At 43.4% G+C, this 26,156-nt stretch overlaps 1 protein-coding gene and 2 non-coding genes across 4 annotated transcripts in view; 1 reads left to right on the top strand and 2 right to left on the bottom strand.

The window, feature by feature from the left end:
- Positions 1–28: 28 nt before the first annotated feature.
- On the bottom strand, positions 29–101 carry trnak-uuu (transfer RNA lysine (anticodon UUU)). The gene has a single exon. It is a non-coding gene; the product is annotated as a tRNA-Lys (tRNA).
- A 639-nt stretch (positions 102–740) lies between these two features.
- trnat-ugu (transfer RNA threonine (anticodon UGU)) lies at positions 741–813 on the bottom strand. The gene has a single exon. It is a non-coding gene; the product is annotated as a tRNA-Thr (tRNA).
- A 734-nt stretch (positions 814–1,547) lies between these two features.
- Positions 1,548–26,156, top strand: part of LOC139340146 (E3 ubiquitin-protein ligase DTX4-like) — a 36,064-nt gene continuing 11,455 nt past the window's right edge. The window contains exons 1-4 of one of the 2 annotated variants that reach the window (XM_070975796.1): positions 1,548–1,899; positions 2,960–3,186; positions 18,120–18,334; positions 18,507–19,408. In XM_070975796.1, the coding sequence (XP_070831897.1) occupies positions 2,976–3,186; positions 18,120–18,334; positions 18,507–19,408 (1,328 nt within the window). In that variant the 5' untranslated portion in view covers positions 1,548–1,899; positions 2,960–2,975. Of the gene's footprint in view, positions 1,900–2,247; positions 2,694–2,959; positions 3,187–18,119; positions 18,335–18,506; positions 19,409–26,156 lie in introns of those variants that run through there. The other variant, XM_070975788.1, reaches the window with a different exon arrangement.

A 26,156-nucleotide genomic window follows, 5' to 3' on the forward strand; every position in this document is an offset into this window, starting at 1 on the left:
GAGAAACGTTGTAGATACAAAAGTCAACCGCCCGAACAGGGACTTGAACCCTGGACCCTCAGATTAAAAGTCTGATGCTCTACCGACTGAGCTATCCGGGCTCTGAGAAACGCGTATATATCTATATCATTAGACAGTAACACTCCATATCCTGGTCCGAGCTGGGGAGTAATGTGTCAAAATGGATTTGTAGCAAGTTATTTACGTTCACCTTAATAAAACACCACCTTACCAGTGGGGAAAGTTAACACGCTTTTGCTCTTTCTGATACCTAACACTCGCTAAATAACCCGAGTAAATACTTAATATTATGATATGTTCGCTAGTGTTAACATTTGCAACTCCAAAGTATTGGTACAGCTCATTACCGTCCTCTTTCCTATTTATTTTCATTGCGAAAATGCACCATTTCAATTGAGACAACCCACAAAGGACAACTTAAAGACTAACAGTAGCTTAACCCACTTCTAAAACTTTACATTTATATTTTATTCGCATAAACCATTTAGAAAAGGAAAATGTGTTCTTTAAGTAACAGCAATTATTTGGAATAACGAGCATGGACTGTCTATATATCTGTATACTGTATCTGTAGCAATTTTACTTGTCAGCATTGACAGCGTTTATTCGGGAAATTGAAGTTGGTGACCTCCCAAAGGATGGAGACAATGTCATTGCTAAAATTAAATAATCGATCACAAATGCCCTCTGCCAGGCACCACGGTAAATGAAAAGGAAGTAGGCCCCAGCGAGATTTGAACTCGCGACCCCTGGTTTACAAGACCAGTGCTCTAACCCCTGAGCTATGGAGCCTATGTGCTTCTTATTTGCCGTCAGAGTTGTCTAAACGTTCTTATACATTTGCTGCGATGTATTTTGTTTTTTATTGTTAGAGAGAAGAACAACACTGCGGGGCGAACACGCAAGAGCCTACATTGGACTGTCAATAGATAACGTCACGATAATGAAATTAGAAACACACCTGTCGTCTGTTGGCTGATGATATTAGATTGTATAAGCGCTTTCAAAAACCACCTGGAGAGCTGCATTTTACTTTCTTTATTTCAACTGGAACCTGCCTACAAAATAGATGACATTCCCCATATGTCCACCAGGTGGCAGCATGCGACCACCTTCACAAAGACTTCCTGCGTAGAAAACGCCTCAATCTTGACACCAGACTGAAAGAAGTTGCCTGCCACTGAATTGTAAGAAGATCTCAAGAAAAATTAAGTGAGTCATTACAACATGGCTACCAGAATTACTACATGTCTTTAATTATATTTCACCTACGCAAATGTGAAATTGTTATCAATGATGGCGAAAAACAATAGACAAAAGTCAAATAAAAGTATATCAAATTGGTTAATTAAAGGCATATTAAATATAAGATGGTCTTGTTGCTTAGTTCAACAAGGGGCCCTTAGCTTGACATGTTTTTTGGGCCCCTCTTTCTATTGGCTGTCGGCCCACCATCACCAGGAGGGTTTTCTAGGCGTGGTGAGGGACAGGAGCCGGGGGGCCGTTGTCCTCCCAGTCCCCTCTGCAGACCCACACAAAGTTTTCCCAAAACAGGGTAAAGATGGACGCCGAAGGATAGCATTAGGAAAAAACATGGCAATTTTAATTCAGCGCGGCATGGCTATAATATTTTCCTGCCCATAATTTGTAAGGGAGGGATTTATTTCTTCTGTTTTGATTTTATATTTTTTATATTAAAAGAAAGAAGGGGCACTTGGCTTTGTGCGACCACCTGGGCTAGAGGCAAAAGAAGAGAGCCATGGTGGAGCCGAGAGGACGAAAGGGTCGATTTCATTCAGGAGGAGGTCTGTGAGGATCCGGGATTTTGTTGCGAGTCTCTTGGCCCAAGAGAGCGGACCCAGAAGTTCCTATCAGCAGGTAATGTTTGACGGCGGGCAGACGCTTTGAGCGCAGTGGTGAATATGACTGAGATGCCATTTAAACACATCATATGAGCCAAGTTAAGAAAGAACATTATCAGCGCTGTGTGACTGCTCTCAGATCAGCTCTGGACTAACAACTTGAAAGACGACGGATACGGAAAAGTGTTCAATCGCTTTCAAAATCAATGTGATAACACAGAAAAGCATCGAATGCACATTGGACAGTGTTTTAGTCACACTGCTTTGTCGTAGTAGTGTTGTGTTCCCGGGATGCAGACCAGCTGAAACTGCTCTGATGTGACCCAGAGTCGTTACGACTGAGGTTGCGCTACTTTCTCAACATTTCAGTCTGCTACGCCCCAAACTACGGGAGGAAAACACACACTGGCTGGAGCTATCCGTGTCCCACCGAGCCTGCTTCGGTCGGGGGTTATGTGCAGCCATGTCTAATTCATGCTGTACAAGAAATAAGAGCCGAAACGTTTGTCTTTAAACGGGTTTTCCCCACAACAAGACGGCAAGAACCGTGAGGCCGTCGCTGGAGAGGAGCGACCCGCCGGAGGAGCTATCGGTGTGTCTGGAGCAAGAACCAGCCTTTATAAACCACAACATTTAGGCCGCTTCGCTGTCTGTTCACTTTGGGGCTGTTTTAACATCGTGTTGCGGTGTTTCAGCGAAGGCAGCCGGGGAGGACCGTGGTTTCCTTCTCCGCTGGGCCATGCGAGGAGCTCGGGTCTTTGTAGAAGAATGTGTGGCTTTCTGCCGGCGTTAGCTCAGCTGCGGCTCCATGTAAGCTAAAAACCTGGCTTTGTGTTAGCTCTGGGCTCCAGTCTGCCTTTACTCATCCATCACAGGGGAAAAGACCCCCGTACAGGTCCAGATTAAAGCTGATCGAAATGAAAAAAAGAATGGTGATGCTGTTTGCTCTGGGCTGGCCTCTGCCTGCAGCTGACAGGCTGTATTTTGCCAACCAAACCCTGCACTCATCTCTGAGCGATACTTCCAGCGAACAAATGAGTGTTTTCTTGGTATTTCATCATTTCTGTTCTCTCCAGGGCCAACAGTAACAACATGCTCCTGGCCTCTGCCGTTGTGGTGTGGGAATGGCTGAACGAACACGGCCGGTGGCGGCCCTACAGCCCCGCCGTCTCCCACCAGATCGAGGCGGCCATCCGGAGCAGCGACCCCCGCGGAGGGAGCGTGGTCCTCGGCCAGGTGGACAGCCGGCTTTCGCCGTACATCATAGACCTCCAGTCCATGCACCAGTTCAGACAGGACACAGGTAAGACGGGGAAGGTGCTGGCACTGCACGAAGTTATCATGTTTGGGTGTTTATTGAGGGATCGGGGACATAAAACTCTGCTATGACTGCCTTTGAAATGGCATTACAGCACCTTCAGGTGTTGAACATTAACAGTCTGCTTCTGAGGCATCTGTGGCTTTGCTGCTCATCAGTCTTGGCTTTTTAACAGCAATCACGCCTTAAATCACTGTTGACCTAAAAACTCACCGCTGTGTCTCTATGCTGTGTGTAGAAGTGTAGTCTCTGCTGACTGATCCCGATATCAGAAATTGAGAATGTTATTTGAGATTGAGTTGATCTGCCCTGTGATGCTGCTGTTGTCCACCACATGTTGACCAGGCATGCTTATTTGGGTCTTGTGCAAGAGACACCCACTCTGTGTTTTCATAGTAAAACAGCAAACAGCAATATAAACAAGGAATATAGAAAAATTAGAACAATTTAAATAAGGGGAAATATGGAAACTAGCAACCTAGTATGGGGAATTAGCATGGATGGATTTGTTGAAAATGACCAGTTATGCCTGTAAATCAAAATAACATTGATCACTGTGGAGTTTGAGTTAGGGAGAAACAAGTAGCATGTTGTTTGTTGTCCAGTTTGTCATAATTGCAGTTGTTGGGGTATAACAGTCATCGCGTCTGTAAACAAAGCCATGACATAACCAGGAAACAGTCTTTACTTCTAATTTTGAATTGTTAGAGAAAAGTGGCCCCACTCTGTTTCTGCTCATGTTCAGCTCACAGCATTGAGCTTTTAGGTAACATTTGAGCATGAAGTCACCACAGAACTGTGGTGGATTTCTCAAGGCAGGAAAATATTTCCTTTTAGTACTATGACATCTATTATAGAATGTACATGTGTAAAGTAGGTCAAAAGATCATTGATTGGAAATCACATCTGTGATTACAGGCCAACAACACGAGAAAGCAGCATCACAATAGCTGCTAGTTTGGTTTTCACACAAACTCTGTGTTTGACTACACAGTCATTGTAATCCCTTGATTTGCTCAGTAAACTCAAGTATTGGTTCAGTCCCTTTTCAAAGTTTAGAGTATGGTGGACCTTCTGTCAGTTTGGCACGCAAAGAAAGTGTGTGTGTGTATGTGTGTGCGCGTGCGTGCGTGCGTGCGTGCATGCGTGCGTGGCTGTGTTGAGATTCAACAGTATGATGGCATGGAGCAGCTGCAGCTCCTCACTCCTGATACGAAGAATGAGAGACCTTGAATCTGTGGGAAGAATGGAATATTTCAAGGCCTAATGAGCAGAGAGTTCACTCCAGTTGTCCCCCCTCTGTCTCCCTCTCCCCGGGGTCTCTCACCCTTCCTCTCCCACTCTCTTGTGCAAGTGTGTAGTTTCGTCAATACGGATAAGTCCCAAGGGCCTTTCGGTTTTGGCTTTGACATGGGAGAGACAGAAAGCTGTGTGTGTGTGTGTGTGTGTGAGTGTGAGTGTGAGTGTGAGTGTGTGTGTGTGTGTGTGTGTGTGTGTGTGTGTGTGTGTGTGTGAGAGGGGGTGCTGTGGGAGTGGTTGTTGCAGGAGGAGTGAGATAATTGAGGAGTCTGTATTCTCTCTCTCTCTCTGACTTTCGCTCCTCCACCATTGTTGGATTTTGTTGAACAGATGTGAGTTGCTCGATTGTGACAAACACACACACACACACACACACACACACACACACACACACACACACACACACACACACAGGAGGTGAAAGTTGGAGGGTGTTGAGAAGCAGAGCAGACCTTGCGGGCAATGGGGAGGGGTTGGTAGGTTTGATGTTGTTGGTTGCTGCAAGGTCAGTAAAGTAGAAGATGAGGAGAAGAAAGAAAGATGAAGACGGTTTTGTCTTGGCAGTTCCATAAACTGTGACATTAATAGTTACACTATTACCGGATCCGGTGACTTGTAGTGAATCTCATGGTTGCATGTACAAAGGTGATGACTGGAAAAAGTCTCACAGCAGTAATTTGCACTCTTGGTTTGTGTTTGTTAAAGTGTCATCTTTCAAGAGGTGAAGTCCTGGGAGCTGCCTGAACGGTGAGGGGATTCTGCTGAGGGCGGCTGGGCGGCCAGCTGTCAGGATAATGTCTTTTCAAGCCGCACAAACATCAGGAGCAGATGAATTAGTGGAGTTTGCTGCTCTGAGCTGAAACTGTCTCTCCCAGTGACTCTGCACGCCGGTGTGTTTTCATGGTGTGTTTTCATGGTGTCTGTGTAGTTGCTGTTCAACAACATCAACAGAGTGCTGAGACTCCTCAAGAAAAGCGATCTTTCTCATCACGTCGCATCAGTTTCACTTCTGCAATCTCCCATCTGCATATGATACAAATGTTTGAAGCCCATCAGCTGAGAGTGTGGGATCAGCTCAGCTCATCTTTTCTTATCTTTCTTCTGTTTGAACATTCATTGGATGAACTGACCATTGAATTACAGTACTGGCATATCTTGAAAGCTTCACCTTAAGTGAGTTCAGTAAGACCCCACTGAATATGTATTTAAAAGAATGCATGTTCAGAATTATACAGGTTCAAAAAGTGCTTTCCATAATGCATTTAGCCTTCATTGAAGATGCCAAAGCAATGCCAAGTAGAGAGCTTGACAGGTTTTTACAAAAGTATTTGCAACATGTTTCCGACTCAGTTTCTCCCAGTTGGAAATGGAGAGGCTGCACACGGGGCTTTAGGCCCGTCAGACAGGCTCACTCAGTCTTCTTGGGGTTTGCATACTGATGGAGCATCAGAGTCTCTGAGAAGGACACCTGATTTTACCACTTTAACACAGCAAGCAACAAGGTGTACAATTTGAAGTGCCTGCCCTCTATCCTCCCCCCAGTGTCCTTCTGAATTCTTCCATCATGCTGCACTGTCAGGTGTGGTCAGAGGAGAGCTCTTGAGCCTCTGAGGAGAATCTGTCTTATATTATATGCAATATATTTATATTAGGGAAGTCAAATTAAGCATAGGATTGTTGAATAGCCCCTAATACGAATTCAGAGTGAACCAGCAGGTGCCCCTCCAGCAACATATACAATGTACCACAGTCGCTTATGATGGAAGATGAAGAAGATGGAATAGTCTCTTGAATTGGGTTTGAGGTTGGGTCTCTCTTCTGTAGTTTAGCATGAGACAGGAGTTCTTCAGGACAGGAGATTTCAGCTAATGTGAGGAGGGGCTCAGCTTTATATATTATATAAATGTATTTTTGTTTCTTAGGAATGTTAAAGATCGACTTGTCATCGGTTTGTTTGAGGGGTGTTTTTCAAACTTTGAGGACGTCTTTGCTGCTCCTGCAGCATGTTGCTCTTCTTGTTCCAGCTGGTCCTGCTGAAGGAGACACATTCCCAGACCCCCACAATGCCCCAGGGCGTAAGGGTCATGCTAGAGGGGGGGTCGGTGTATGGGTTACTCTCCAGAGACGCTGGGGAGGGGATGGATTGTGGTGACAATAAAGGGGTATTAGAGTCGCAGAGTGGAACCAAACATTGACACTGACTGCATTTACATACACATGGTTACAGAGACCTTCAGGTTATAACAGGAAACCACATTAAATCCACACTTACATGATACTTTATGGGATGCTTCCTGGTGGGTTTTTAATGTCTGCTCTTGGTGTAACTCACGTGGTGTTTCAGCATGACTGATGAATTCTGTCAACCCTAGAAGTCTGTCGTGTGCAGGTGCTCTGATCATGTACATAGCTTCAGAAAACTGTGTTTATGTGGCATTTAAGAAATCAGCTTTAAGAGCAGTCAGTAACTGTTCCGGACGTGCATGCGAACGTGCTGCCTGTAGGAAAGCTTGCTGACTCATCAGATCCTGTAGACGTACGATGTTATTATGACTCTGAAACGGCTGGAAGGCTTCTTAACTCCTCTTTAGTTTCTAATAGTGCAGCGCCAGATCAAAACGTGCCTGTTCAGAGTGGGCTGATTATTTGGCCTCTGGTGTTTTGCTGCTTGCAGCTTTCTCAGTGTCATGGACCTGCAGAGCGAAGGAGCTAACACGGTTCTAGACTCAGCAGGCAGACCCACAGACAAAAAAACACACAAAAATACAATACGTCGCCAGTTCCAGACTTTTTGTCATCATGTTACTTAACTTTACATTATGACTGATACATTTCATGAATTCATGTTGAGGCTATAGCTGCCCCAAGTCATGTCACAGATGATAGGCTGACATCATGCATTGATGGTAGCTCATGTTAGCATCATGACATTAAGTTAGCCACTGTGTCAACACAATAAAGTAGCTGACACCTTGTTAGGTATAACCAATGCCTTTGAGGGAGAGTGCTGAAGTTGCAATTCTTAAGATTTCAGTCTCAGAAATGTTTTAATAGAAAAAGTCAAACAATAATTGACCCTTTTTTCAGTCATTTTGTGAGCTGCCATCATCTGATCTGATGATGGACACGGCATTAGTTTGTCAGTAGCAGTTGGTTCACAAAAATGAGCTTGTTTTGGACGCATTTTGATGCAGTAGTGGTCAGTGTCAAACATATTGCATTTCCTCTGATGACTACATAAAACTCACTTTGTTTTGCCAGTTAAATGCGTTTCATTTGAAGCTGCAGCAGTCAGAAAACTTTGCATTAACAGTAACTCAGAAGCCCCGAATTCCCACCAAAACTCACTTAAAATATATTAATGCTGAATGTGTCGTGTGTCCAATTTGTACCAAATTGAAGTCTTCGTGGCCCTGCGACCCCAGCAATACACCCGCCAAGTGTGAAGTGGATCAGTTGAATGGTTCTTAAGATGTGAAGGAGGACATCCACACACAGACAGACAGATTCCTCGTTTTATCATTAGTTTGGAGATCAAGGTAGACATTGTTTTGTGATAATTGATTTGACTGTGCTGGTGTTTTCCTAACTTAACAGAGAAATTGTATCAGTGTGGTTTTTGCACATTTAATGAGAACTGTGACTTGACATAAATGTTTGCAATTCCAAAGCCAGTGCTTCCTGGAGTCAAGGTGTGGATGCTTTTTTTTTCTCTTTGTCGTCTGCCATTAAAGTTATGGTCTCAACTTCTTTCGCTGTGAAGCCTCTGCTTTATGTCAAACGTCCTCTGGTCCACCTGATCTGTCTCTCACTATCTTTCTCTTTTCTCCTCCATCACCCTCTTTCTCTGCTTTTCTCTCTCACACTCTATGAAGCTGAAAATTGACTCTGAACCCAAAACTCAGGGGACTGGACTCTTTCAAGGTGAGACAAAGTAGAGAGAAAGACAGAGAGGGCTGAAGAGAGTAGGCGGCATGACAAAGTCAGAGGGGAGAGAGGTGAACAAAGTGTGGAGACGGCAGCAGGAAGTTAAACAGCAAGGAAGGACATTACTGGAGGGAGAATAAGAAAAGAAGATGAGAGAATGAGATGGCTTCAAAATCTTGATGGAGAAAGGAGGAAGATGAATGTGACTGAAACAAAGGTGATGGGGAGAATGAATGAAGTGGGATGATGATGGATAATTTGTCTTATAACACTGCACATTAAAGATGTGTTTTGGTCTTAATCAAGATCTTTTTTGCATCCAGCTGTCGAGGCAGATACAGAACTAAAGCTTGTTACTATTTTTATTATTATCTTTCAGCATCATTTATTCAACAAACGCATTTAAAATCACTCGATTGGAAGAACTAACTTGAACTTAACTTGAAGTTAGCATGCTGGCGGCTGCCTGTTCTGTTCTGCTCTGCACGGTCACATCATAAATCAGCAGAAGACAGTGGGAAGGAAACCCAGAGAAAAGACGATGAAGAGGGTGGAGGGTCAGAGCGCAGCCCTTTCTCTCTGCGCTGATGTTGTGAAACTCTGCGTGTTGGGTTACTGTGTAGGCCTCCGGGGGACATCACTCACTGCCTGCACCGAAACACACACTCACACACACACAATCTGCAGATGAATTGTATATGAAAGTGTGTGAAGACAACAATAGATATTTTTGTCACTGCTTCATTGCTGTATCAGGGATCTCACTGTAGTTACGAGCAGCAACAGATTGCCCAGTCCACAAACAAAGCTGAACTCTCCCCTAACACAACCTCAGAACAGAGCAGCCACAGTCTCTGCCCATAACCAGGTCGAATCCGTAACTGTGAAGCTCTGATGAGGCATAAGCACACACACACACACACACACACACACACACACACACACACACACACACACACACACACACACAGGATTACCTGTGGCTGATGATTCTCATGTGATTGGGTTTAGAGGGGCTCACAAGGAGGCAAAGAGATGAAAAGCAACAAAAAGGAATGGCCATAAAAAGCAGAGGTGCCAGAGAAGGTGTGAGTTTTAGATAGAGAGAGATGTTAGCCGGTGTCTGATTGGGAGGGAGGAAGTGTTTTGCTATGTTTTGCCCCGACCAGGCAATCGCAGGTGATGTATCCGCCCGGTCTGCCGTTTTCAGTCAGCGCTGAAGCAGGCAGCGTTTCTCTCAGCAGTTACAGAAATGGGCCTTTCCACTGATTTTACATATGAGCTTCAGTTTGTCTGTCATGAGGAGAACTGCTCAGCACGTGAAAACAGTGGTATACTGTCTACTGTGGCTCTGGAGGGTCATTTCTACACTAAAGCAAATTAACCTCCATGATGTCATCAGGGTTATCTCTGCTTGGGCGGCAGACTTTAGCATTTCAAACAGAAAGCATGGTTTGTGGTACAAACTGCAGGTGTGAGGACTGAAACGTGGACTTGTAGAAGGCAGGGAAGGTCTGTCTAGTGAGTTGCATTATGGGAACTGTAGGAGCTACTGTTTTTTTAGTTTGGGGTAAGTCTGCACCATTACACACCTACCTTTGTGAATTGTTAAAGAGTTGACAAAAACCTGAATAGCTGCTTCTTCATCCATGCTAAACGCTATTTATCTGTCATGTTTTATAATGGGTGTAGCTAGGTGGCTAGCTCTATGGAAGGATGAAGTAGATTGTTGGGTTTTTTTTTCTGTCCAGGAAGACTTATTTATTTCCACACCAGTGGTGGAAACACACCTCAATCCCAGAAGCTGCTGAAAATTTGTCTCAACAGTGTGAAATACAGCTGTGGATGAGAAGTCAAAGAAGAGGGTTTGAGCTCATGTAGGAAAGAAACAAAGGGGCAGGTCAGTGGAGAAAAGAAGAAAAAGGGACATCAGCACAAGAGATGATATCAGACACAAAGTTAAACAAATTAAAAGAGGAAGGGAGTGGGAAGTTGGTGATGAAGAAAAGAGGAAAGTAGAAACTGAACCAGAGGAAGTGATGGGACTGTGTGAGAGAGGCTGATAAAGAAGATTCCAGGCCAGCTTGACCTTCTGTCCTCTCTGTTTCTGTCTCCATGTTCTTCTCCTCTGTCATGCTCCTGCTTTGTCCTCTGGCTCCTCTTCCTCCTCTCTCTAACCTTTGGGAAAATGATCCCACTGGTTTTGATTCAGCTTCTCTGTTGTTGGTGGGGCTGGAGCAAATAGTTCAAAGCTTCACTTATAACTCTGACACTGAGTGTTTTTGTTTCATGTCTGGTCATACTGTCTCACCCAGGGATTTCTGAACAATTGCAGATAAAGATTAGGCAATTCATCAGTATAGTAGAATTATTATTGTAGAGTTAGATTCCAGTGGTGGCTGCAAAGGAGTGTTTCTGACTCATGTGATCCAGTTTCCAGTAACTCCAGATGTCAGAATTCACCGAATGCCTGATTCATTTAATCACTTTATTCAAATTAAGGATTTTGTTTGAGAATGTTTTTCGGGTGGTGATTTTAGAAAATATGTCAACAGATATTTGAAGCTTGAAAACCTCAATAGAAGTTTGATACTAAACCTCGATAGAGACCCGCATACTATACATCAGTTTAATCATTTCCACAGCCATCCCCTATCCTTCATCCCTGCGCTGCTCATGGGGACTCAGGGCTGCTTGAGGATGATGAGTGGAGAAGTGGAGCTAGAGGTCAAGGAATATTTCTGAGAAGTGCTTTAAGTTATCATGAGTAAAATAGAAGCAGTTTCATCCGATTTGCCTTGGGCTTGGTCTGGGTCAGGAAACAAATCCTTCTGGGTTCAAACTGGGACACGCCAAGCTTTCAGGGGTGAGAAACGGGGAAAAAACATGACAGAGATGGTGAGGAAAAGCTTGTTATTCCTCTGATGGGTGGATACTAAGTCACAAAGGCATGAGGTCACAAAGTTTTGGTGAACATTCGTGGCTGATTTAGGAGAGTTGCATGGGCAGGGAAGGCCAAAAAGAGTAAGAGTGTGTGGGTGTGTATGTGTGTGGAGAGTAGAAGTCTGGTAAATGTCCAGCGTGTAGAATGTCGTGGCACCTCTTTCATTCCTGTCACCGCCGCATCAAGTGCTCCTCCCTACTCTGTTTTCACCACTGTGACTGTGATGGCAGCTCGGTGGTCCACTGTCCAGGCTGTCCCTTTGTTCTTTAATATCTCTAGCTCCAGAGGTAGACGTCTGTTTGTCTACACTTGTATAAGAGGCTTACTGAGTTCCATTGAGAAGGCACTTTCATTAGATGTAGATTTGTGTCTTTCCTCCATTGCCAACTAATGGTATTTTCTCAAATTTGGCCTTTGTTTTTTTTTGGTAGAATTAGAAATGTATGTACAAATGGCTGAAAAGACAGCAGAAGGGTATGAGGCCACTGTGAACTCCACTGGGAGGATGAACCCTTGTCTTTGAAAGATTGTCCCTTATATTTTGCTGAGAGCAGCAGAAGGCACTGACACTCCCATAGGTGTTGAGTTGGCCTGCGGTGTGGTGGCTGTGAAGGCCACAGCATATGACTGACATCATATTCATGCTCATGGATTCATTCAGCGAGCCCTCTGGGCCTGTTTGGAAACATATGCATTCATTACGTTTCCCTCATCCGTCTGTATGGACATCTGTGTTTGACAGAGGATGACGTGTTTCAGAACTGCACACTACAAAAAAAAGTTTTATGAAAATAGATATCTGGCACGTGTCTGTTTTTGCAAATGAGCCCATCATAGAGCTTCCTTCTACTTGCCTGATGGTCTTTGATACTAAACCTGCGGTTTTTGGTTCACTGAAACGTTGTGTGATCACTCTGACTCTACAAATAGATGATTTTCATTATTGATTCAGTAGTGGACTCTTTTCTTGATTAATTGATAATTCTTTGGTATTTAGAATTTCTGAAATGGTGAAAAATACTTGTTAGACTCTTCCAGAACGAAAGTTGACACATACTGTGTGTTCAACAGTAAAAAAGGAACAAAGATTTTCAGTATAATATCAAATACGAAGAAAAGTGCCAGATTCTCAGACTGGAGAAGCTGTTTGGTATTTTTGCTTTTGAGAAAAAGAGTTTCAGATTAACTTCCTGTAATTTGTGGAATCATTGTTTTGATGATTTTTTGCAAAAGTGAACGATTCATGAACCTCTGGCTGGAGTGAATCCAATCTGTGCTGCTCATGGTGAAGAAATTGAACTACGTGGTAATAAGTACGCACAGCACAACCCTGAACAGGATTCAGAGGTTTGACCTGCTGTGGTTAACCTCACTGAGACCATCAACAAGTGTTTGAGGATCACAAGCTCTCTGTGTATGTTCCTGTTTGTCAGGAACTTTCTGTTCCCAGTGTTTTCCCTTGCTGAGACACAAGTTTACAACAACATTTGTGACTGTCTGGACCATCGCGTTTGACGCATGGAAGCTTCCAGCTTCTTATATGTTTGAATGTGGTCAGTGGTGATGTTCTTATACAGCAAATGGACACTCTTCAGATGGCATCTATCGATTGTTACCTCAGAGTTAATGTAAGTAAAGTCATTAGGTTGTGGCTGAGTGTTGTTGAGAAAGACCTCCAGGCATCTTCCTCACTCTGACACAGCAGGCTGCTGGGAAAAGCAGAAGCTGTGAGTTTAAAACAGAACTCGAGTCAGGCACAAGGATGTGTGCACCCGCGGCTCATCCTAGTTACTGATGATGAGGGTATGGGGATTAATACGAGGGACACCAACACCTTCCCGCCATGCATGAACAATGACTCCACCCTAACATGTGCTCGCCTGCTGGTCAGTCTGCAGCTGTGTGTGTGTGTGTGTGTGTGTGTGTGTGTGTGTGTGTGTGTGTGTGTGTGTGTGTGTGTGTGTGTGTGTGTGTGTGTGTGTGTGTGTGTGTGTGTGTGTGTGTGTGTGTGCGTGTGTGTGTGTGTGTGTGCGTGTGTGTGTGTGTGTGTGTGTGTGTGTGTGTGTGTGTGTGTGTGTGTGCGTGCGTGCAGGGAGGGGTCAGCAGTGGTAGAGAACAATAAAGACCAGATGGCAAGTCTCCTTCTCCACCTGCCTCAGGCCTCTTTGTCCTCTCTCCCCCTCTCATACATTTCACACACTTTCATTTCTCTCACTCGCGCACTCTGATATTCGCACGTATTTCACATGTTTACTTTGGCCTTCAGCTCTTCACCACACATACTGCATAACAATTCATGCATGGATGCCTGGATACTCGAGGCAGGTGTTCACTTACACGAGGCAGCTGTTAAGTATATGTATTCAGCGGCACGTCTCTCTGGTCTGGTTAAAAGTCAAGTAGTTACTGTCGTGGAGCTGCTCGTTTAACTTGCCATCTCTGGATCCATCTTGCTGGCGTATAGATAAATGTATAGATAAATCTGCTTGTTGCTGGAGTTTGAGAGCTTCAGCCATGGCGGGAGGCCCATTTATCCTCCACAGCGCAGATTAAGCGTACATTTGAACATAGATAAAAATGGTAGATTACATTTAAATTACACAACTGAACATAAGTCTGTTTGTCAAGCTTATTAAGAAGTAGGCTGTTTTTCCCGAAACACACAGAAGGTCTGACACAGAAATCCGCTGTGGCCACACCCAGACTTGTTGCACTTGATTCCAGCTGTGACATCTGAAAGCAGCAGCCCGCCTTGTGTTGATCCTGGACTAACAGGAAACATGTTGAAGGGGTGTGGTGCTGAGAGAGAGAGCAGCAGTATTAAATGATTTGCTGTGTTGTTAGGCACACTAATTTGTGTTCAACACAGAAACACCCGTTCCTACAGCCGTAACTGCCAGAGCCAGTAACGCTTCCTTTTATCTGACACACCTGAGCATACGTACATTCTCACAAACACACAATTACACAGACACACGCCCAGTCTCCTGTGCTCACCAGCTTCAAGGGAGAACAGTTGAGGATGAGACTTGAAGGAGACTGAGAGGAGTCTTTGGGTTATGAAGTTGTCACCTGTTTCTTCTGAATCGCCACCTGCCATGACTGAACGAATGTAACTGTAAGCACAAACACTGAATTTTATGAAGACTTTTAGTGATAGACATCAGGGCTGATCTGGCATTTTCAGACAGACATGTCAAAGACAATGCACAGTTTTTATTTGCAAAAGTGAATACATGCATGCATATATGCATTAGTGTTACATTAATGTTCAGTGGGACTGAAAGCAGATGCTGCTTGGTACTTCTGTGTGCACTAATATTGCTCCTTTATTTTTGATAGATTTATGTTAGTTTCCAGATTTTCGTTGTCTCTCAGAAACCAGGAGATACTGCTGTCTGCTGATAAATGCTGTTGTTAAGTGCACTGAAACTTTATTTTTCATTCATGGTTTTTTGATTTCCTGTAGACATTTATTTAGTTGATAGATTTTTCATTTAAAGTAAGTGCACTGCAGAGAGAGCGCTGCAGATCTGCTTAAAGGCCCAGGGTGTTGACTCGCTGGCATCCAGCTGTGAGGTTGGGTTGCAGATTGGAACCACCTGAATGCTCCTCATCACCCCCCTCCCATTCCAAGCGTGTAGGAAAAGCTACGGTGGCTGCTGAAAACATGCAAGGCGCTCTGCAGAGCGTTTGGTGTTTGGTTTGTCCTCTTTGGGCTATTGTAGAAACTTGTAAGAACTCATTCTAACATAGTAAAAACAGAGCGATTCTTATTTTTAGATGATTATACACGAATGAAGACATACTTTTCAATACTATATTCCATTTCTCCCTAAATCCTACACATACTTTTTAACTAATATGCATGTTTCTTGTGAAAAACACCAGAATTATGAGCATGGGAGCAGGACTGAAGGGACGTGATCATTACAGTAAGCTTATTAAGCTTAGTAACAGCCTGTTATCCTCTGTCGGCTAAATTCATTAAGCTCTAGCTAGGTGGAGCAGATGTAGTCTTCACTAAATCTTCTTGACTGCCTCAATTATTTGCAACCTCGTTGTGCATTATCACTCTAAACCGGCAATCTCAATGTTGAATGCTATTTGTTGGCTATTTGATGCCTATTGTGCATTGGCCAATACAGCCGCATCTTGACTGCGTCATGTGTTAGTGCAGCCACCTCAGTCTCAGTGGTGTTTGGGGGCTGCTGTAGATTGGAAGCCTAACTCACTGTCGTCATTCTCTGAAAATTAGCTACGTCCGATAATAGACAGAACACCCATATGTGCATACACATGCAAAGCATCCTCATTGCAAGTGTTGGTGCCACGTTCAGAGACAGGTTGTCCTCTTTGTGATGAGACCTTGGCCTGTTTAAGAGAGTCTAGCACAGATAAAGCTTAAAGACACACAAAATACACAGATGCTATTTGACCATCTTTGTGGACACACAGCTGCCCTTCCCATAATGCCTCTTGCTGTATTCATGCATGCACAAAGAGAATCCCTTCGGGGATCAATAATGCTGCACATTATTTCTTTTATTATTAGCATAATGGGATGATTATGAAAGAGCACCCATGTGGTTTTGTCCTCCTGGGGTGCACATCTGTATTGCAATAGATGGTGTCTCCACAGCAGGTCTATCAGGTGAAGTAGTTCGCAGGGGATGAAGCAGCATAAAAGACGCATTGTGATTTAAAAGACCTAAGTCTGCACATCATAGCAGATTAACAATAATGAGCGAAAATTCTGTCCTTTATTTACTCTGGGGTCAAAGTTAAGTCATTTTGAAAAATTTCAATAGTGTTTAATGAGACACAGTTGGCATCCAGTGTCATTGTAGTTTAAGCAAACAGCATTATGGCATCATGTAAGCTCTCTGAAAAATGGCCGTTGTCTCCTGCCCGGATCAGAAAGCAGACAGACAGACAGCAGTGCAGCTTGACTGCAGTCTGCTGTCTGTCTCGCTGTGTACGAACTCGCACTCACTATGCAGTTTGAGAGACAGATTTCATTTCTCGTGGTAATGAGTGGGTCAAGTGGAGAACAGAGGAAGAGGGGATCATGCATTTTCACAAACTCTCTTTTTGTCTTTGTCTCACACGTTTGAGAGCCCCTCTGTATATTTGTCATATACTTAGGATCCTCTTTTTCGGTGTTCCTCCAGCAAATGAATTACTGTACAACTATAGACACAACAAGCAATACAGTGAGTGATATCTCAATTTATTTATTCACTCCCTCTCTGTCTCTGTCCCTGTCCACACCAAACAAATGCAGCCCCCTGTCCATTCAGCCCCATCCTTTTGATGTCTGTGCGCCGATGCCAGTATCACCTCTTTGTACTAGTCTCTCAGTCACTCTCATGCACACACATGCACACACATGCACACACACACACACACACACACACACACACACACACACACACACACACACACACACACACACACACACACACACACACACACACACACACACGGCTTCCTCTCCTTGTCCTGGTATTGACTTAATAGCCTGTAACCCCTGGAGACTGAGGTAGTTTCTGGTTGGTTGGTTCGGAGACCCTCCTTCCACCCCTCTGCCCTGCTGGGACACAGAGACATTGTTGTGTTCTGGTTATATATTTGCATTTTTAATGATGTATTCTGTGTGCTTAGATTGTTATTAGCAGTGTGGTTGTCAGTGAAATATTGAAGTGAAAGTGAAGACACGTATCCGAGTATATGAATGTGAGACAAAGGGCAGAATGGAATAAGTGCTCCTTAAAATATCGAACTCACTGCGCTGCAGGGCCCAGTATCACAAGGCTGGCATCCCCCTTCCCTTTGTGACGTTATTGTGGTGGATTTGCTAAAACCACTCATCCAAGTATTTTAATGAAAATCATGCATCGAGTTAGAAAGGCTGCATCATGCCTTAAAGACCATTATTTGTGGCATACACATGTTGCCAAGTCCCTCTTTCGGACCCTCTGTGTCTCCGTTCTTTCTGCAAACAGACGATTTATTTAGAGGTAATGGAAAATTTAAATATCACACTAAGAACTCTGTTCTCATTTCAGTGTCCTACAGATTCACTGAACAGTTGAGTGGAAAAATGGAATATGTGTTATGATGCTGTCAGCACCCTCAGCCATTGTAGCAAAGAGCGAATCCACACCCCAAAAGTTCAGTCAGTACATTTACTGTAACCATTCAGTCCATTTATTAGAATGAGAGTATTGCATGCAAGTGACTACAGTCAGAGAACATGTAACTAATAAATAAAAACAGACACGTCTGCATATTCTTGAACATCAAGGAAATATTAATTGTTGAAGCAGGGGAGCCTCATTTATTGACTTTCTCACTCAGTCTTTTCTGTGACAGTGTGGTGGTTTTAACCAGTGTGCATGTGGCCTCTCTGACCTGCAGCTGCACCTGCAGGTTAAGTCTGCCCAGAGCCTCTGGTTGTACAGGATGCAGCTCTCAACCCCATATGATGGGGTTAAGAGACCAAAGCTGACCAATATGCAGGTCTATCCTTTTGTTGTCTCTTGATCTCTTGCTTTTACTGGCATTACTACACAGTGTTTGTATTCAGTTTTACAGTATTCCCACCACACTAGCTTTGCTCTGCCTCTAAGACCTCGTGTCTTTTATCTGGTGGAGAGGCTCCTGGTTAACTATTAAGAAAACCTATTGGGACGAAGTAATAAATTAACACACATTTTTCTTTTTCTTCTTCTTTCTATTTCAGGAACCATCCGTCCGGTGCGGAGGAGTTTCTATGACCCAGGCTCGGCCCCGGGTCAGGGCTGGCAGTGGGAGTGGGAGAACGATGCGGGTACGTGGACGCCTTACGACATGGAGGTGGCCATCGCCATCGAGAATGCCCACAACCGCCAGCAGCCCTGCCTTGACCTGACACCTCTTGGCTTCTGCTACCTCATTGATTTTAAGAACATGACACAGGTGTGTTTAAACGTCCATTGAAGACAAAGGCAACTCGAAAATTCTTCCACATCTTTAATTCTTTTACCAAATGGGTGATATTGATATGTAGCTCTTCCTAATGCGATGACCTCATAATGAACTAGCAAATCAGAAGTGGCTGAACCTAATGTTATTTTCTGTCCTCTTGCAGGTGAACAGACAGAGCCAGAGGTGTCGGAGGATCCAGAGACGTGCTGACATGGCCTACCCTTTGGTGTCTGGTCCTCTACCAGTACCCAAAGGAGGAGGTGTAGGAGCAGGTGGAGGCCTGACAGGAGCCCTGCTGGGTGTTGGGGTGTCGGGAACCAGTTTGGGGATTGGAAGCTCTCTCTACCCAAATGGGGTCTTACCGGCTACTGGACTGGGTCAGCCTTGTTCCTGCCAGCAGTGCATGCTGGTCCTTAGTGTGAAGACCAATACAGGAGGAGCAGGGGGAGGAGGAGTAGGGATACAGACTTTAGGTAGACGCTCACTTACCATACAGCGGCCCAAGAACTCAGTACCCACCATCTCCAAACCTCTGAGCCCGTCCAAATCAGCCACTCTGGGACGAGGACAGCAGCAGAACTCAAACTCAAACTCCAACTACTATCAGACGCTGCCGCACGGCCTCGCCATTTCCAAAAACACCGCCTCACCACGAAAGAATGCACAGCTCTTTGCTCAGTCGCTGGCCGCCCTCACTGCAGGCACTTCCTCTCTGGGTATCTCCTCGTCGTTCAACAGGCCGCCTCCACCATCCCTACCGCCTCCTCAGCCTCCATCATCCAACCCAAATTTGAACCCTCCATCTGTTCCGGCCAAGCATTCTTCATCATCAGCCAATGAATCGGTGCCAACCGCCACATTAATTTCCCCTGCCAACTGCGTGACCACGCCCCCCTCTCCTGTACCCTCTCCATCGCCATTGGTGATGAAGCCACAGCGCACGCCATCATCTGCAGCAACAGTGTGCCATGCCCCATTGCCACAGAGATCGAGCTTAGCTGGGCTGAGCAGACCAGCGCTTCAGAGGATTGCAATGGCCCAGTCCAGAGCGCTCATAGCATCAGGGTGAGTAAATAAAGTACACACACAGCAAGACCTCTGACTGTGGAAGACACAAGCAATAGCAGTAGCTGCATTAAAGGCCTTTTACATTTACCTTGTGTCAGGTAGGTGAAGGTGATGATGGTGCGGTTCAGGGCTGCATAAGTTACCATATTTTTATCTTTACTGCAATATGAATTCCCACAGTCAACATCACAAGGAGCTGCAGGATCAGAACAGCCGACATCCTAAAGCTCCTGCTCCACTTTGCTGTTTCTAAATTCAGATTTAGAGTCATCAACTGTTGGTCTACGTCTAAATGTAGACCAACGTTTTGTGGCACTCTTTTTTTATTTGAGAGATCAGAACACGGTGCAAGCAGTAGCAGACTGGATTGACTATTATTTTTTCATTAGATGTTTAAGTCATTTAATTACACAGCAGACAGGCAGTCATTTTTAGGCATTCAAAATATGAGAGACTGAGCCTGAACATGCATTTGCATCTCATATTGTCATCTCAGTATACAAAGTGTATCTCATACTGGCTGTTCTCCCATATTGCGCAGCCCTATGGCAGTCACAAACATTTACAGAGTCTGCACAGACTTGCAGTGAGTAATGCTCTTGACAACTGCTCATCAGCACGTTGACATTTGCACATGCCCACTTACATGTTCAAACATGCAGAGACACTCATATAAATATGCACGCCTGGGCATTCAACACTAAATACATACACACATAACCACATATGTACTGTAAGTACAACCCTTGTGACACCCGTCAGAAGGTGTTACTATAATTGTTGCTGATCAAATGAGTCATTTGTTACTCTGCACTGACTGCGAGTGATGTGACTTCAGAAGTGTGACTCACATTCCTTCCTGTTGGAAATTTCTGTCCCGTGTATGTTGTTGTTCTGGTGGTATGTTGGGGTTTCAGACCTGTTACGGGTCAAATTGCTCATTTGTGTTGAGCGAAAGTGAATGATGCCGCATTAAGGTGACAGATGAACAGGCAGAAGACTGAAGAATTTTTAGGGAGGCAAATGAGATTCAGTTGTCACGACCCTCAAATCACTTGTCTTGTGTCGGGTGACTGCAGAATTTGAAACACATACTCAGATGCATGTTAAGTAACAATTAGTGCTGTCAGGCGATTAAAAAAATTAATCTAATTAATTACAGGATTTGTAATTAATTAATCTAATTAATCGCATTTTAATCTCATATCTGCTAAAGGTCCCCAAATAAAGAATTTGAATTCTAGGACATTACAAAATTGTAGTGCATGACTAATCAATTGAATACACCAAGAAGAGAAGATTTGATATCCACATTTTTATTGGTGAAGTGTGCTTCATAAATGAAATTCAAAAGAAAAAAGGTCAAGCACATCAGCAAACCAATTAGGCCAGGTGCATTATTCAAAAATGCAATAAAAATACAGTTAAATAATCAGAAATAAAATAAGGCTAAGTCTCAAATAGGCACATAAGCAGACTCTCAATCAAAATGAATACTAAAGCTGACTCAATACAGCAATTCAAAATGAATAATAGTATAACATGCCTCTAAATAAGGCAACATCAATAGCAAGATGCCAACAGGCGTTTCTTTTAAAAGGGTATCTCCAGTCATAATCTATGTTTGTCTCAAAATCACCACAACTATTATCAGTTCATCTCATAGCATCCATACACCCAACCTCAGCTTGTGGAAGTTTAGATTCAATTTTGTTCAAAAATCAATCATTTACACCGAACATACAGCTGGTGAATTCTTTTCATCACTGTAGTTCTCGACAGTAGCTGGAAATTAGAGTCAGATGACGCTATCTGAAACGCCTCTTTTAGGCCCTCGTCTTCCACGATTGAAGTCAGCCTGCAATCAGCAGCAACCCACTTTGCGATTGAGTTTGTCAGTTTTTCTGTCGTGGCTTTGCTCATTCGTTTTCCTAACTCAGCAAGTGTGGGTTGGCGGAGTGAGCTCACGGTAGCACTAGCGGCACTAGCAGCAACTACATGTTTAGCGTTTAAATGATAATTCAGGCTGGAGCTGCCACGGTGATAGGAAAATTCTCTTTTACACAAGGTACAAATCACTGCGTTCTTGTTAATAGTCCCGTCTTTGTTCTTTTTATAAATAAACTTGCCGTTCAAAGGTCCAAGTAGGCTTGCCTCGCTCTCCGGTGTCGCATCCACGTCTGTTGTCACCCTGCTTTTGACTAGTGGCGCAGGTAAGATGCGACCTCACTGCAGCCTACGGGTCACTCAAAGGGCCAAATTTAAAATGCTTGCACATAGACTTGCAACTCATGATTAATTGCGTTAATTTTTTTAGCACGTTAATTTGCAGCGTAATTAATTAATCTAATTAACGCGTTAAACTGACAGCCCTAGTAACAATAAATGTAGATTAATGACAATTCACAGAATCATCATCAAAAATAGAAGTAAGGCCAAATTTGAAGCTATGAAATTTTAAACTGACCTTGTAACTGTTTACTTGGATTCCTGTGGAGTGTGTTTGTGTGTGTGTGTATGTGTGCGCCACTGGTCTGTGTCAGAAGTCAGCACAGCCCTATGTGTGCTATCCATCTGTGAAGTGGCATCTGTAGAGCAGAGGGTAGGGAAAGAGGGATTGTGGGAGAGGACAAGAAAACGAGTGTGAAGGCCATGGGTCAGCAGTACCTCCCCCTCTCTAGAGCTGTTTTATGCATACAGCGGTATGCACGGTGCAAAGGTCTGAGCAGAGGGCAGCTCTGTTAGGGGTCCATGTAACCATCCCAAATTGGAAGCCACTGTGGAGAGATCAGGAGTCATGTGATGATTGCAGTCCTGGAATGAAGCCATTTTCAGGGCAAGGCCGCTTTTTGTAAATAGAAATTTTTTGGGGCATCGCAGCAAAAATGTAGGTCACCAAAGGGTGCAGCAACAATAAGTGATGATTACATATATTGAAGACACAATGGTATTCAATCAACAATCAGGAGTCAGTGTATGTTAAAACAGTTCTGAGTATAAGCAAACGCAACCGGAATGTTTGACTTTTGGGCAAAATGCTGTCTGATTGACTTTTTAAATGTGAAGAACTCATTAATTTCTATCGTTATATTTCAGTTACAAAATCCAGTCTATAAATGGGCTAAGGATGATCGAGATTAAACTGAACAAGTTTCAGCACCCATGCAACTATTAGCATTTGATTCTGAGATGATAAGAGCAGTCAAACACTGAACACACTGAAGAGAAACTTCTCAAGGGGAGACCACAGAGACATGTTCGCTGTCTCTGGATGAATAAATGTGAAGCTAAGAACAAGGAGACTTCAACTTTCATCAGGAGTCATTAGTAACACCATCAAGCACAACATGTTTAGGAATGTAGTTAATTAGCCTGATGAGCCACCATCACTTATCAATACAAACACACATTATTAGACCGTAAAGCATCAATCAAACCAATAACTAACTGCTGTCAATGAATGTCAGACAACCTTATCTTAGCGGTTACCTCGTGTATGTGGTGGAGACAAAATGTTAAAAATTATAAAAATATTCACACATTATTTGAATGAAGCAGAAGCTCCCTGCGATCTCTGAGAGCTTCCCTTGAACACATCGATAAGTAAGATTAAAGAATCCTTTCAGATTTTAACACAAACCATAGGTGCAAACCTATCAGCATCACTGTAAAATTAATATTACTAAGTGCTGAATACAAAAAAGTGGCAAGTCAGGTCTCACAGCAACTGATAAACTCTTTGTATGTTTGTAGTTATAGCTAATGCTATACCGTTCAGTGTTTAGCTGCTTGTGCTTATCACATAATGTTACCTGTTGATTTTTACAGAGTGTCAGAAATGATTCTACTGTTGATCTGTCAGCGTGATAATAGAGACACTAGGAAACCTGAGGTTTTTTTTGTTTTTTTAGTGCTGTCAATCGATTAAAATATTTAATCGCGATTAATCGCACAAATGTCAGTTAATTCGCGATTAAGCGCAAATTAATCGCACATTTTTATCTATTCTTAATGTCCCATTAATTATCATTTTAATACTGTTATCAACATGGAATCGTGGATAGGCTTGCTTTGTGCAAATGCTTTTTATTGAAAACAACGTGTAGTGTTATATTTCACACTAACATTCTCACTTTGAGCAGTCATTCACATTTGAATGAATCAAATCTCACACAATTTAACACTGTCAATAAACAGATGACAAAAAAAATAAATACTTGGTTACAAAAAAGCCCCTTCAACAAGCCTTTCTAAGGGATCAAAACAGGGTGATACAAGATAAAGTTACAAAGCGCACATCATTGTAAACTAGGACTCAGGCTATAGTGCAGTTAAACCATGGCTTAAACTTTCCTTTCTTAAGTTTCCTCTGAACATACAAGCAGTCAGACTATGATGCTCTTCTATTTATTCACCAGAGGTTTATCAACGCAGCCTCTTATTTCTCTCCAGAAAGAATGAACATTACTTGGCTATGGCTGCAGTAAGCTTGTTCTTAGTTGCGGTATCCATATGCCTCTGTCCAAACTTTGGTCTTGTCAGTCGACCCATCAGGCAACTTTTTGAAACTAAACTTTCTATTCAGAATCTTGTTCGCATCCATTTCGGCGTTTCGCGCTTGACATCCGCCTACACTTTCACAGCTAGCGAGCAGGCAAGATCAAACACGTGCGTGGGGCGTGCCTGTTGTTTTGTTTCTGGTTTACAATCGGATCCTGTAGTTTTTGTAACGTTACTAGCAGTGGCCACAGCTTATAAAAAACTACAAGTTCACTAGGTCACAAAGAACTTTAATCGCGCAATAAAAAAAATGACGCCGTTAAAATTGATTTGCGTTAACGCCTTAACGCGATATTTTTGACAGCACTAGTTTTTTTTGTTTTTGTTTTTTTTGCTTCTCTTTGGTGAGGCGTCTTGAGTCATAGCAAGAGTCAAGAGACAGCAAAGAGCTGCTCATAGCAGCAGGTTGTTGCTTTGCAGCTAAGTGATTTTGTGTTGTAGTTTGTCAGTTGGTTCCACATTAAACAGCAAATATGTTCAGTTCCTTTTGTTTACTTTTCACGTTCTGAAACCTGTCACCAAATGCCTGAAGGAGGTTTCACACTCAGCACCACATTCACATGTCAGTGCAGGCTTTTGTTCTTGCAGAGCAGGAAACTGCACAGTGTTTCCTCTTTCCAGTTGCACTTTCACTTCAAATAATTTCACATGTGAAAGCAGAGAGTTGAGAAGCTGCTGGAGCTTGAGGTTCAGCTCTGAGTGATTCTTGGTAATGTCCACCATGAAGGCTAGATCACACAGACACTTAGAAACAATTTTTCTTTGTCTGGTGCTAGCAGCTCCACAGCAGCAACAAGGCTCTCCTTCACAAATTCTCCTCTTGAATGAGGTTTCTGAGTCTTAGCTATTAGCTCGCTCACCACAAACTTGCCTGAGTAACACTGAATGTGGTCTTGTGAAAGGTGTTTGTTGGGCTTCTGAACTCCACTGAAGAGCGTTAACTGTAATTTGGCACGTTTGGAGCTGTAATGACACTCGAGATTAGCCTTTTTGATCACACTGGCCTGCCTTTCACTTTGACATACAGCTAATTGTTTGTCCATTTCTCTTAGAAAACATAACACTCCGCATCTACTTGCATTTTGTTGTCAGTCGGCACAACGCATTGATGTTATTGAGCCTCTGTGAGCGGCATTCAGGAAACACAAAGCAGAAGAAGAATGTGTTTCATTACAATTACAATTTTGTTATTTTCTTTAATCAATGAAAAAAGTTGGAAAAAAAAAGGTTTTTATTTCTGAATTGCCTCGCAGGCCAGAACACACAAATCAGAAACACACTTGCTGAATTGAAACTTGCTTTAATGTTTAGAGGTGAACAAACAAAAAATCTAAATGTGCAAACAAGTGACCATGAGAATCTCATTATGAGGAACAATCGTGGTGAGATGCCAAAACAGCACTTTAAAGATAACCCTGTCTTCAGTGCCAGCAGTGTACCTCCAGCTAAGTCTAATCAGGTGTATTTGCAAAGGCTGCAGCTGCTGTTGACTTCAGTCATGTGATCTGTGTATTCCAGTGCAGCTTGAGGTCTTCTTGTTTGGCACGACAGTGTGAGAAGTAGTACACTGCAAACACAAAGACATTTAACCACTGACATTGTTGACTAGTAGCAAATGACTGTGAGTGTGTGGCCTGGGGGTGACTGCGAGCCTCACCCACTCCTCCCCCACCGCTCTCCCCTCAGCTTTATCACACTCTCTGCCCCCCCCCCCCCCCCCCCCAAGTACCCTTGAACTCCTGCTTCTTTTCTAATTGTTCTCTACAATTGTTCCCTTAACCTCCTCTCTCCTCCTCCATCATCTCTCTTTTACCACTGTTACTATTTTTTCCTCTTGACTTTTTTCTGAGCTAAAACTTTCCAGCTCAGTCTATTAACTGTTAACTCCCTCCCTGTTAATTTATTTCCTCCTGACGTCTTGCACGTTCCTGATTCCAATGTGAGTCTGTTTTAAGAAGTTACTGGGATTCAGTTGGTGTAACCGTGTTTTCTTGCTAGCTGTATTTGTCTGTGGATGGCTATGTCTGTCTGTTGGTCTGTCAGTCCACCACTTTGGTCCACACTGAAATATCTCCTGCGTTCATGCTCCCCAGAAGCTCACCCTGCTCTTGTGATCCCCATCAGGACAGAATTTCAATTTGTCAACTACTTAATGACCAGGTATCTGCAAAACCAATGTCAGGTC

This window comes from Chaetodon trifascialis, chromosome 2 (genome assembly GCF_039877785.1).
Source record: "Chaetodon trifascialis isolate fChaTrf1 chromosome 2, fChaTrf1.hap1, whole genome shotgun sequence".
In the NCBI taxonomy this organism is placed as follows: domain Eukaryota; kingdom Metazoa; phylum Chordata; class Actinopteri; order Chaetodontiformes; family Chaetodontidae; genus Chaetodon; species Chaetodon trifascialis.